The 12,784-nt window shown below is 41.7% G+C and overlaps 1 protein-coding gene and 1 long non-coding RNA gene across 4 annotated transcripts; one reads left to right on the forward strand and one right to left on the reverse strand.

Moving 5' to 3' along the window:
- The first annotated feature begins 1,580 nt into the window (after window positions 1–1,580).
- Window positions 1,581–2,247, forward strand: LOC123995477 (heat shock protein 105 kDa-like). The gene is made up of 2 exons (XM_046299121.1): window positions 1,581–1,655; window positions 2,022–2,247. The coding sequence occupies exons 1-2, from the start codon at window positions 1,581–1,583 to the stop codon at window positions 2,220–2,222; spliced, it is 276 nt and encodes a 91-aa protein (XP_046155077.1). The 3' UTR covers window positions 2,223–2,247.
- A 1,106-nt stretch (window positions 2,248–3,353) lies between these two features.
- On the reverse strand, window positions 3,354–11,963 carry LOC123995478. Of its 3 annotated transcripts, XR_006831853.1 has the most exons (7): window positions 11,312–11,963; window positions 10,920–10,974; window positions 5,678–5,814; window positions 5,307–5,395; window positions 4,593–4,763; window positions 4,151–4,254; window positions 3,354–4,016 (listed from the first exon to the last, which is right to left on the reverse strand). It is a non-coding gene; the product is annotated as an uncharacterized LOC123995478 (long non-coding RNA). The 3 variants fall into 3 exon arrangements; XR_006831852.1 differs by having other exon boundaries at window positions 10,920–11,963; XR_006831851.1 differs by lacking the exons at window positions 10,920–10,974; window positions 11,312–11,963 and having other exon boundaries at window positions 5,678–6,584.
- Between the last annotated feature and the right edge of the window lie 821 nt (window positions 11,964–12,784).

The following is a 12,784-nucleotide window of genomic DNA, read 5'->3' on the forward strand; positions in this document are numbered from 1 at the left end:
TTTAGGGCCTTTCTCTGAAACCGCCTGGTATAGATGTCCTGGTTGGCCGGAAGCTTGGCCACAGTGATGTACTGGGCCATACACATTATCCTCTGTAGTGCCTTGCGGTCGGAGGCCAAGCAGTTGCCATACCAGGCAGTGATGCAACCAGTCAGGATGCTCTCGATTGTGCAGCTGTTGTGTCAGTGTGGGTACTCATATGTGTGTTTCTATCGATCTCTTTCCCTCTACCTAACATCATAACAACAACATTTGACAGAAAAAAGGAAATGGTGGGAAACAAAAAGTGTCCACTGATATTCTGAAGGGTTACATTTAACCGATCAAATCAAATGCAATTCAAGAAATAGAGTTATCATAAATTAACTAAAGTAAAAAAAAAATATATATATATATATATATATATATATTTATTTATTTTATTTTTTATTTTTTTATTTTAGAATGATTAATTTTTTTAATACATTTTAAAATTATTATGTAATTATTATTTAAATTAACAATAAAATACATTAAAATACATTAATGAGGCTATAAAGACCTCCTGAGTGGCACAGTGCATCACAGTGTTAGATGTGCCAATAGAGATCCTGGTTCGATTTTAGGCTCTGTTGCAGCCGGCCGAGACCGGGAGACCCATTGGGCGGTACACAATTGGCCCAGCGTTGTCCGGGTTAGGGGAGGGTTTCGCAGGCAGGGATGTTCTTGTTACATCGCGCACTAGCAATTCTTGTGGTGGGCCGGGTGCAATGCAAACTGACACGGTTGCCAGGTGCACAGTGTTTCCTCTGACACATTGGTGCTTCTGGGTTAAGCGGGCATTGTGTCAACAAGCAGTGCGGCTAGGCTATGTTATGTTATGTTTCGGAGGACGCACGACTCTCAATCTTCGCCTCTCATGAGTCCGTATGGGAGTTGCAGCGATGGGACAAGACTGTAACTACCAATTGGGGAGAAAATAAAATTATGAGGCTATATACCAGTACCGAGTCAATGTGCAGAGGTACAGGTTAGTCAAGGTAATTCGTACATGTAGGTAGAGGTAAAGTGACAAAAAGTTATTCTATTCAGAGCTCCTGACTGTGACAGAGAAAAGGCTGTACGAAGGAGAGGACAAGGACGAAAAAAAGACTGACCTAGCTGGACAAGCTGGCTCATCTACAAGTATAGGACATCATTAGTCAACATTTACCAGCACATGAGCACATCTGTTTGGAACCAATTAACGATGTGCCCCAGATTCCATCTACTAATTGTCTTGGAATGTTTTGATTGTCAATTAATTTATTGTCTAGCTGACTGTCCATTCCTCTAGCTCATTAGCAGCCAATGGATACACAGTGTGTTATGATTGACCTGCATTAAGCTGGTATCTTGCGGTATTAGGCATGGCCTTCACAGGGTATCAGTGGATGATTTGCTGTTAGAAACCATCTCTCCAAATCACCTGATACACTTAATGCAGAGAGCAATCACTAATTGGCTAGTTCTGTACCGAGCCATACGATGGATTACTTAATGACTCAAAAAGATTGATGTAAAAAATGAAATCAAATTCTCTCTCTCTGCAGAAAGTGGGTATGCCTGTGGAAGGCACAGACCAGGAAGCCGAGTGGAGACCCAGGATGTTGGAGGAGCTCTCAGCCAGAACACAAGTCTTTAGTATGATGCTAGAACAGTTCAAATATCCTCTCCCCCACACGTTATATATTTAACTTGACCTGTCCTGATATTGTCTGCAGAACACAAGAATTTTGCTACACCCACAATAACATCTGCTAAATATATGTATGTGACCAATACAATTTGATTTTGATTTGATTATATTGCATTGTTGCGTTACACTACCCTCTTATTCAGCCCCAGTTAAAAGGCACCTATGGTTGTGGGATGACAACCCTGATATAATATACTGTATATTTTATGTATACAGTATATTCATATATCTTTGAATATTTATATTTGAATGATATTTTAATACATAATCTGCGTCTGAGCCATATTTTGTTTCAATGTTGTAGGATGAGAGCTTCAGTCCTATAGACGAGCAGGATATGGAGAGGTTGAGTGGGTGTGTGAAGGACACACAGGAGTGGACAGCAAATAGGAAGGCAGCCCAGAAGAGACTCCGCCCTCATCAGGACCCTGCTGTCCGCAGTGATGACATTAGATCCAGACAGGTGAGAGGAGATTACCTTGGTTTTATGGCAATATCACTCTGATCCTTATACATTTACATTTAAGTCATTTAGCAGACGCTCTTATCCAGAGCGACTTACAAATTGGTGCATTCACCTTATGACACCCTATAAATTTGACAAAACAAGGCCTCCGTCCCAAATGGCACCCTATTCCCTTTATAGTGCACTTCTTTTGACCAGGGTCCATAGGGCTCTGGACAAAAGTGGCACAGTATTTAGGAAATAGGGGGCCATTTGGGATGCTGTTAAAAATGTTTTGGCTATGTCACTGATTATCATAATAATCACTGAGAATAATCAATTAAAATTACGCTCAAAGTGATTAACATCACATGGGGTAAACAAACTGCCATCAGAATAAGATGGAATGAGGAAAACTCCACTCTGCCTGATGATTTATCCGTATTGACCAGGAGAGTGTGTGTGAGATGGTGGTGAGCAAGCCCAGATCCAGAGTGGAGTATTCCACTTTGGAGAGCATGTAGACAGAAGGACTGGACAACTGCAGAGTCACTGACGTTACTATGGAGGAATCCAACGGCTGATAAAACAGTAGGAAATCCAATCTATAAATGGAGTTTGATAAACTGTTGGATATGTTATAAAATACATTTATACTTCAAATATGAATTGGTTAAGTAGCTTTTTCTGTAAGTAAGATGACATACTGAATTACTGTCAGATATTCCAACTTTGAGAGACTGTTTAAGGCTGCTTTATTGCAGTAAATGTGTACTGTATATGAAATACCAGTTACTTAAATTTTTTATTTTTATTAGGTGTATATTTATTTACTTACTTCCTTATGTAGGCCTATGTATCCTGCAGTTTAGCTTTTATCTGGTGGGAGGCAGGTCGCCAAGTGGTTATAGAAGCGAGCCTGCAACCGGAGTTCTGAGCCCTCTCCTGTACTCCCTGTTCACCCACAACTGCGTGGCCATGCACGCCTCCAACTCAATCATCAAGTTTGCAGATGACACTACAGTGGTGTGCTTGATTACCAACAACGACGAGACGGCCTACAGGGAGGAGGTGAGGATCCCCGGAGTGTGGTGTCAGGAAAATAACCTCACACTCAACGTCAACAAAACAAAGGAGATGATTGTGGACTTCAGGAAACAGCAGAGGGAGCAACCCCCTATCCACATCGATGGGACAGTAAGTGGAGAGGGTAGAAAGTTTTAAGTTCCTCGGAGTACACATCACGGACAAACTGAATTGGTCCACCCACACAGGGTGAAGAAGGCTTTACTTTTTTCAAAAATGTAGTACATTTGTTAAGTTGTTGCTGAAAAACAAATGGCAAACACTGTTACAACCAACCCCGGGACGGGGCTCACCTGTCACAAGTGGACAGAGTGTGTTTAATGGCTAATAACTCCTTGTTGGAACCAAAGATCTTGGTCTTTCTCTTAATGTTAAAAATAGTATTGCAAGAAATACTGGTGCTGAGAAATTAGTAAGAAGTGTGACAGCCATCGACGGTTTCCCCTAAACAATCCAAAACTGTGCAAATCTCTAAAGTTGTGCAACAGCTCACATTTCAGCTGTTCTGATTACTTGTGATGGTGTTGTAATACCTCTGTCCTTGAAGCATGTTGAGTGCACAGGACCTATGGTCACAGTTATTGTCATTTGACCGACTCCTGTTCCACAAAGCTGGACATGAAAGGATCTATGCCAGCCAGGGAAAGATCAGGCCTCTCGCAGGTGGTCGGGGTGTCGACGATATGAAAGTACTTGAGAGTGTGGTAGGTCTTGGGTCCGCCATGACTGGGTGGCTTGTTAGTACGCTTGAATATTTAATGTCGGAGCCTGAAATGTGAGAGATAGCAAACTCAATTTACTGCCAGCAGAAAATAATTGATTCCCATTGTGTGTTCTGAGCCTAGACCTGTATCTGCTTGCCTACTATCTACTGCATGATGCGTGTAATGTGGCTCACTCACCATTTCCCATGTTCTTCTGTGTAACAAGAGGTTTTCATCTCCTCCTTGATGTCTGTGTCGCTGATGGACAGTCGAGGGTGTCTAAGCTTGCTGGGCGAGTCGAACTGCAATGAGAGAGAGAGAGAGAGAGAGAGAGAGAGAGAGAGAGAGAGAGAGAGAGAGAGAGAGAGAGATCAGTGTAGCATATATTATAAAGAAGAGAGAGACAGTGAGGGTGAGGGAGGATGACAAGGAAAGGAAGAGAGTGAGGGAAAGATTGATGGAGGGAGAGCTAGAGGGAGAGAGTGAGAGCGGGACAGAGACAGAGGGAGAGGAGCGAGAAGGACAGAGAGAAGGAATGTGTGTGAGAGAGATCAGCCCTGTACATGCACATTTGCCCTGAACATTGCACTTTTGGCAGCATCGATAAAGAGGCTCAGAAATAACCTTTTTTTGTATGCACCTTTGCCTCGGCGCTAGTGGCCTCAGATTCATTAGCGTTAATGACATCGGACACTCTGGTTTCTCCCTCCAGGATGGGGTGAGCTGGCATGCTCAGAGGGTCGATCAGGATCTCATAGGGAAAGTCAGGATGCTTCAAGGAGGAAGGTGTGTGGATGCTCCAATTGTCCCACTGCCCAAACGTCAGAGACAGACAGACAGACAGACAGACAGACAGACAGACAGACAGACAGACAGACAGACAGACAGACAGACAGACAGACAGACAGACAGACAGACAGACAGACAGACAGACAGACAGACAGACAGACAGACAGACAGACAGACAGACAGACAGACAGACAGACAGACAGACAGACAGACAGACAGACAGACAGACAGACAGACAGACAGACAGACAGACAGAGAGAACAGTAAGTTACTTTCACATTGTTTTTCTTTAAATTAGTCAGTGTTGAGGGTAAGAAAAAAGACAGGTATACTGTATGTAGAGAAATGATGACGTTAGTACCCAGGAGGAGCTGTTATTGGGAAGGTAGTGTTTAATTGATCTAAATACCATAACTATAACAATGGCTATTATAGTCGATACAAGGGAAGCATATATCCCCAAAACCCACCACTATCTACTGGACATTAACCTTAAAACATAAATCATGAAACTTGCATACAGAGGAGACAACAGGACAAATGACCTGTGTGAATTGACCCCTACCTAAGAACACTCCATAGGCACTCCACAGGCCCACAGTGCAGTCTATAGACGAGGTAAGCAGTACTTGGTCATTGTCAACAATCTGCAACCTGGACAAGATGGTAAAAGGCAGAGAGGGCGTGAGCAAAATGTGAAGCACAATTTAGTTGTTTACGTTTGAGAAGGTGTTCACTATTAGCAGGTCCTGCACGTACAGTACCCAGTGATGCTGCCGGTACGGGCACGCCAGTAGTTTTCAGCTGAATAAATAAAAATGATTTTTACCTTTTGAATTCATAGATCAATATAATGCTCTGAGAAAAAATAAATCCTGCTCTCTTTTTATCTCTTTTTATCAGACCTGTTCTTACGAGTTGAGAAAACAATCTTACCTCTCATGGGGTTTTCTGAGCCAAGAGCGTATGTCTTCATGTCATTTAAGATAGACATAGCCAAGTTGGTTGGGCGCGTACAATGATGTGTCTTCCTTTGTCACTGCCAGTTTAGTGATCTGCTGCTAGAACCTAGACTGAGGAACATATTACTTTGGTTACACTTGGTTCATAATGTTCACGAAGAAGCCTCAATAAACATTTTATAAATACTGTACATAGGCTACTATTAATAAATAAGCACAATCATTTATTACATAATATGCATTTTAAGCATTGACTTGTTTCTAACACATTTCTAAGCATTTGAACAGTTTCATTGTGTAATAATTTTGAATGGCTTATTTAGGAAAGTTACTATATTAAACTGTAGTTATTGCTTCATGCTTCATGATTTCTAGAAAAAGCCCAATCATAAAAAGGAGCACATAGGGCCTCCCGAGTGGCGTAGCAGTCTAAGTCACTGCATCACAGTGCTTGAGGCGTTACTACAGACTCAGGTTTGATTCCAGGCTGTGTCACAACTGACTGTGACCGAGAGTCCCATAGGGCGGCGACAATTGGTCCAGTATCGTCCGGGTTAGGGGAGGGTTTAACCGGGGGGGGCTTTACCTGGCTCATTGTGCTCTAGCAACTCCTGCAGGTGGACTTTGGATTGTCAGTTGAAAGGTGTTTCCTCCGACACATTGGTGCAGCTGGCTTCCGTGTCAAGCTGGCGGGTGTTAAGAAGCATGGTTTGTGGGTCATGTTTTGGAGGATGCATGACTCAACCTTCACCTCTTCTGAGGCCGTTGGGGAGTTGCAACGATGAGTAAAGATCAAATAAATAAATCGATTACCTTTGACGATCTTCCTCTTTTTGCAATCCCAATGCTCATTGCTTCACGGTTGGATTTTTGTTCTTCGTTTTGTCGGCGTCATTTTTAAATAAAGTTCAAATGTCCGCTTACCATGCTGCACCTTGGTCCAGTCCTTCAGCCAGCCGTGACATATATACAGTTGAAGTCAGAAGTTTATGTATACCTTAGCCAAATACATTTAAACTCAGTTTTCACAATTCCAGACATTTAATCCTAGTAAAAATTCCCTGTTTTAGGTCAGTTAGGATCACCACTTTATTTTAAGAATGTGCAATGTCAGAATAATAGTAGAGAGAATGATTTATTTCAGCGTTTATTTCTTTCATCACATTCCCAGTGGGTCAGAAGTTTACATACTGTTATGCTGGTGAATGAGGACCCAAAAGCGACTTAACAGAAACAGAGTCTTTATTCCAGTCTTAAACAAAAACGATACTCCTGGATATTATCATAGGTAAATACAAAACAGGAAAACTGAAATCCTCTCGTCAGTAGAGAGGAACGACTGGAGACGCGACCACAGACTGCAGGTCGCTTCGGGAAGGCACAGGCCGTAGCTGACATAGACACCTGCTCACACGCAGCATCTGAAGAAGGCAAAAACACGACAGGGCGGAACAAGGACACAGAACAGCAAACATCAAACAAGGATCCGACAAGGACAGAAGCGGAAAACAGAGGGAGAAATAGGGACTCTAATCAGAGGGCAAAATAGGGGACAGGTGTGAAAGAGTAAATGAGGTAGTTAGGAGAATGAGGAACAGCTGGGAGCAGGAACGGAACGATAGAGAGAGAGAGCGAGAGAGGGAGAGAGGGAGGGGGAGAGAGAGGGATAGAAAGAGGGAAAGAACCTAATAAGACCAGCAGAGGGAAACGAATAGAAGGGAAGCACAGGGACAAGACATGATAATCAATGACAAAACATGACACATACACTCAATTAGTATTTGGTTGCATTCCCTTTAAATTGTTTAACTTGGGTCAAACGTTCCGGGTAGCCACAAGCTTCCCACAATAAGTTGGGTGAATTTTGGCCCATTCCTCCTGACAGAGCTGGTGTCATTGAGTCAGGTTTGTAGGTGTCACGCCTTGGTCATTATATTTTGTGTTTTTGGTAATTGTTTGGGTAAGCCAGGGTGTGACATGGGTTTATATGTTGTGTTTCGTATTGGGGTTTGTAGTAATTGGGATTGTGTATGATTAGGGGTGTGTCTAGTTAGGCTTGGCTGCCTGGGGCGATTCTCAATCAGAGTCAGGTGCTTGTCATTGTCTCTGATTGAGAACCGTATTTAGTCAGCCTGACTTTCGCGTTGTATTTTGTGGGTGTTTGTTCCTGTCTTAGTGTTGTAGTCACCAGATAGGCTGTAATAGGTTTCACGTTTCGTTTGTTGTTTTCATATACAGTTATTTCATGTACCGCGATTATTTTCATTAAAGTCATGAATAACCTACACACTGCATTTCGGTCTGACTCTCTTCATTCAACAGACAAACAAAGTTACAGTAGGCCTCCTTGCTCGCACACACTTTTTCAGTTCTGCCCACAAATTTTCTATAGGATTGAGGTCAGGGCTTTGTGATGGCCACTCCAATACCTTGACATTGTTGTCCTTAAGCCATTTTGCCACAACTTTGGAAGTATGCTTGGGGTCATTGTCTATTTGGAAGACCCATTTGCGAACAAGCTTTAACTTTAACTGATGTCTTGAGATGTTGCTTCAATATATCCACATAATTTTCCAGCCTCATGATGCCATCTATTTTGTGAAGTACACCAGTCCTTCCTGCAGCAAAGCACCCCCACAACATGATGCTGCCATCCCCGTGCTTCAGCTTGCAAGCCTCCCCCTTTTTCCTCCAAACATAATGATGATCATTATGGCCAAATAGTTCCACCCAGTGGGTCAGACGTTTACATACACTAAGTTGACTGTGCCTTTAAACAGCTTAAAAATTCTAGAAGATGATGTCATGGCTTTAGAAGATTCTGATAGGCTAATTGACATTATTTGAGTCAATTGGAGGTGGATATATGTGGATATATTTCAAGGCCTATGTGCAAACTCAGTGCCTCTTTGCTTGACATCATGGGAAAATCAAAAGAAATCAGCGAAGACCTCAGAAAATAAAATGTAGACCACAAGTCTGGTTCATCCATGGGACCACACAGCCGTCATACCACTCAGGAAGTAGATATGTCCTGTCTCCTAGAGATGAACGTACTTTGGTGCGAAAAGTGTAAATCAATCCCAGAACAACAGCAAAGGACCTTGTGAAGATACTGGAGGAAACAGGTACAAAAGTATCTGTATCCACGGTAAAACAAGTCCTATATCGACATAAGAAAATAAGAATTTGTTCTTAACTGACTTGCCTAGTTAAATAAAGGTTCAATAAAAATTGAGCTACACTCTATGGCGTGCAGGTGAACCACACAGGTTTGATAGTGTGTTCTGACCTTGGGCATGGCAGCAGTCAGGTGGCAGCGGGCTGGCAAAGTGACACTGGATGTGTCCAGAGACCAGGTTCCACACAAAGACCTCCCCGTGGTAGCTGCTGGTGGCCAGGAGGGACATGAGACACTGGTCCTCTATGTGGCCCCACCTCTCGGGACAGTACAGGAAGACTATTCAATTATATTATTATTTTCTATCTATTCTATCATTTTATTGTATTGTATTCTATTAAATGTATCTTTATCCGTCCCTGCCAGCTCTACATCATTGGCCAATAAGAGCTTGAATGATCGACAGCAGGAATGGGCAGTCCTCTGAGTGTCTGAGTGTCTGCAGGTTTTTGGTGCGTTCTTTCAAATCAGTGTCAAATTTAAATCATTAGACCTTAGAACTCAAATGTGTACTACTCAGTGACATGATGGATGAATCAGTGACATGATGGATGAATCAGTGGCATGATTAGGTACGAGGCAAAGGAGAAAACCCTTATGGACTGGAGCTCCCTATCCATGACTTGCAGTAGTATATCAAAGACAACTGGGGCCGTAAAGTAGGAGAGCTGATTTAGGATCCGTTTAGCCTTTTCGATCTCAATTATTACAATTATATGGGCAGGGAGGGCCCGCTTCTAGAGGTCAGCCCCTGACATAAGCACTCAGATTAGCCCTACATATTCTGATTGGCATTGCATGTCTAGTTCCCTATTCATGTTCCTCATTCATTCCTTATTCACCAGATCATCCTGCCATGAGGGCCGAGGCTTCTGAAGGTAGTGAGGCTCTTCTGGTGAATCCTAGCATGGAAACATACAGGGCATGCAGTCATCATTTTGAAATGAGGATCTTTAACCAGCCGTCTACTGTTGAAGAGTAGAAATGAGATGAGGCATGTGTGCATTTCTAACGGGATCCCTCTGATGCCCTTTTTGTGACTTAGTAAAGTGGGCAGCCATCTCTAAGGCTCTGTTCTCTGTGCCTCTGACCTTGTCCCCAGGCAATGTTGATGGAAGTGGCTGGGAACGAGATTACTATGCCTCATAGTCACGTGGCATTTGTTATTTTATCAAACAGTGGGTACAGAGGGTACTTATTGAGAGGGAAAGGACCGTCTTTGAAAACCATCTCCTATGATGTTCTCGATGCTCTCAGAATCAAAGGTGGATTCGAGGGCTCTGTGGGAGGAATTACAGCTCTGTGGACAGGTCCTTTCTTACTACAGGCCTGGAAGGGTGTGAGTGTCATTGAATTGCTATGCAGTATGGAATTGAATAGAAAGTCAATTCTTCAGAACCTATCACCTAGACCTCGTCTTCCTTTAAACCCGTCTCTTATGCAGAGGTACAGAGGAGAAGAAGAGGTATTTTTTAAACAGATGTGATCGCGAGGTTAGATAGGCTACATGGTAAATTGGTAACCAAGGAAACACTCAAAGACTGCCATACGTAATACACTTTGAAGTGTAAAGAGGCAGGCAAGCTTATTAGGACGTTTATATTCCTCGCTGATAATAAACTCAGAATATACTCTTGAAGGATTTTCAAAGATCGTCTCATGTGTTTTGTGAAGTCATAATTTTGAAACGCTTTGAACTTGGCATGGCTACCGGTGCAGACCCTCAGGCAGTCTCTGCTCTGGCGAAGCCAATGCAGAAGGTAATGAAAATGGGATCTCAAGGCAATACAGTTGAATAAGTTCTAAGGGGAAGAAGGGTCAGTGGAGTGCGTAAATCATTCATTTGGAAAAGATGTGGCCTTTCTGGCTCGTAGAGATAGTCTTTCTTCACATCTATACTCACAAAGTAGACATCAAACCTGCTGTCCCATCCAACAGACATCACATACCTTGAAAAATGTATTACACAAGGTTAAGATGAATCATTATTCCTCTCAAATCAACAGGTGTCACATCCATCATTGGTTCTACTCACGTGTTTCTGTGGACTGTCAGGTAGGTGCAGTCACACACCTCGTTGGACTCCCCATCTGTGTGAAATGTTAATGTTATATTATAGCACATTAGTGGTTATATAGCCTGTGTAATGGAGGCAGTTGACATAAGGGACAAAAACAAACTAGCCCGTAATCTATAATGGCAGTTATAGTTACCTTTATAATGGCTTATGCCGTTGTTTAAAATGACTATGATGACTGTTATAATGACTTAAATAGGTGTAATAACGGCGTTATGAATCCATACATAAGGGGGCTACAGTAAAGTGTTACCAAATCATCTTATGCAGCATATAACAGAGACAAAAAAACACTGCAATGCTCCTAACACCAGCTTTATACTATAAGATATGGATTAGAATGTACTCACCCTTGTTCATATCTTCACACACTGACCATTGTTAATGTTCCAGATCTTTAGAAAGCCATCTCTCTCCCCGGTGACCAGTCTGTAATGCTCCTAACACCACCTTTATACTGTGAGATATGAATTAGAATGTACATATCTTCACACACTGACCATTGTTAATGTTCCAGATCTTTTGAAAGCCATCTCTCCCCCCAGTGACCCGTCTGTAATGAGGAAGATTCATCTTAATTCTTTCTTTCAAACATTTATTCAAACACATTTTAGAAGTTTTATTTTGAACAAATAAGACTAACACCACGATACAAACACACAAATACAAACAAAATACCTTCTGCAGTGCACAATCTTTATCAATTTTACTTTCCGTTATTACTAATAACTTCCATTAATTAGGTAGGCAGCAGTAAGGTCACATTGCACTTATGGGAAAATATCACATTGCAATAATAATTCAGTTAAAATACCTCAAATAACATCACATACCTTATTCCTTTGGGGTCAAAGGTCATACAGGTAATGGCAGACCTACTGACCTCTAACAAGATTCAGAATGTACACTAGGTGGGCGTACACATTTAAATTTAATCTCAGGTGATTTTACATGAATTTTGTAAACATTCTAATTTCAAAAGCTCCTTGGTCATTGTTGGAGGAAATTATAGTTGAAATGATTAATTATGTATACATTTAAATTAGAACCATTTATTTTAATACTATTATGTATGGGTTTTTAGTTAAACTAAAACAAATGACTTGTCTGTACCTTGCGGGTTTAAGGAAGAGGGATGGTATATCTTTTCAGACAGATAAGAATGTTCTTTGATGTTCCATTAGTGGAGAAGAGTATATCTTTTAGACAGATTGGAATGTTTGTTTTATGAGGGGAGTAGAAGACAATCTCCAGACCTGAAGACACTGCGCTATTGTGTGGATCGGAGAAAGTGTGAGAACTGATGACGTCATTTTGATCTTCTCTTTAAAATGTAATGTTCTTTGTATTTTGGGTCAGTACTCTCTTGAATTAACCTCTTGCTCCTACCCGACACGCAGGCGTTCCATCTAGACATCTGGAAATGCAAATATGCTACACTAAATGCTAATAGCACTCGTTAAAACTCAAACGTTCATTAAAATACACATGCAGGGTACTGAATTAAAGCTACACTCGTTGTGAATCCAGGCAACAAGTAAGATTTTTAAAATGCTTTTCGGCGAAAGCATGAGAAGCTATTATCTGATAGCATGTAACACCCCAAAAGACCCGCAGGGGACGTAAACAAAATAATTAGCATAGTCGGAGCTACACAAAACGCACAAATAAAATATAAAACATTCATTACCTTTGACCATCTTCTTTGTTGGCACTCCTAGATGTCTCTTTTTTTCGATTAAATCGGTCCATTTATAGCCTAGATATCGATCTATGAAGACTGTGATCAAAGAAAAAAATATCGTTTTATAGCGTAACGTCAT

This window comes from Oncorhynchus gorbuscha, linkage group LG14 (assembly GCF_021184085.1).
Source record: "Oncorhynchus gorbuscha isolate QuinsamMale2020 ecotype Even-year linkage group LG14, OgorEven_v1.0, whole genome shotgun sequence".
Lineage (NCBI taxonomy): Eukaryota > Metazoa > Chordata > Actinopteri > Salmoniformes > Salmonidae > Oncorhynchus > Oncorhynchus gorbuscha.

Excerpts from the sequence above, each read along its gene's own strand:
- LOC123995477 (XM_046299121.1), top strand. The coding sequence starts at position 1,581 with ATGCCTGTGGAAGGCACAGACCAGGAAGCCGAGTGGAGACCCAGGATG. Across the intron at positions 1,656-2,021 it reads AGCTCTCAGCCAGAACACAA|GATGAGAGCTTCAGTCCTAT; the intron begins GTCTTTAGTATG and ends TCAATGTTGTAG.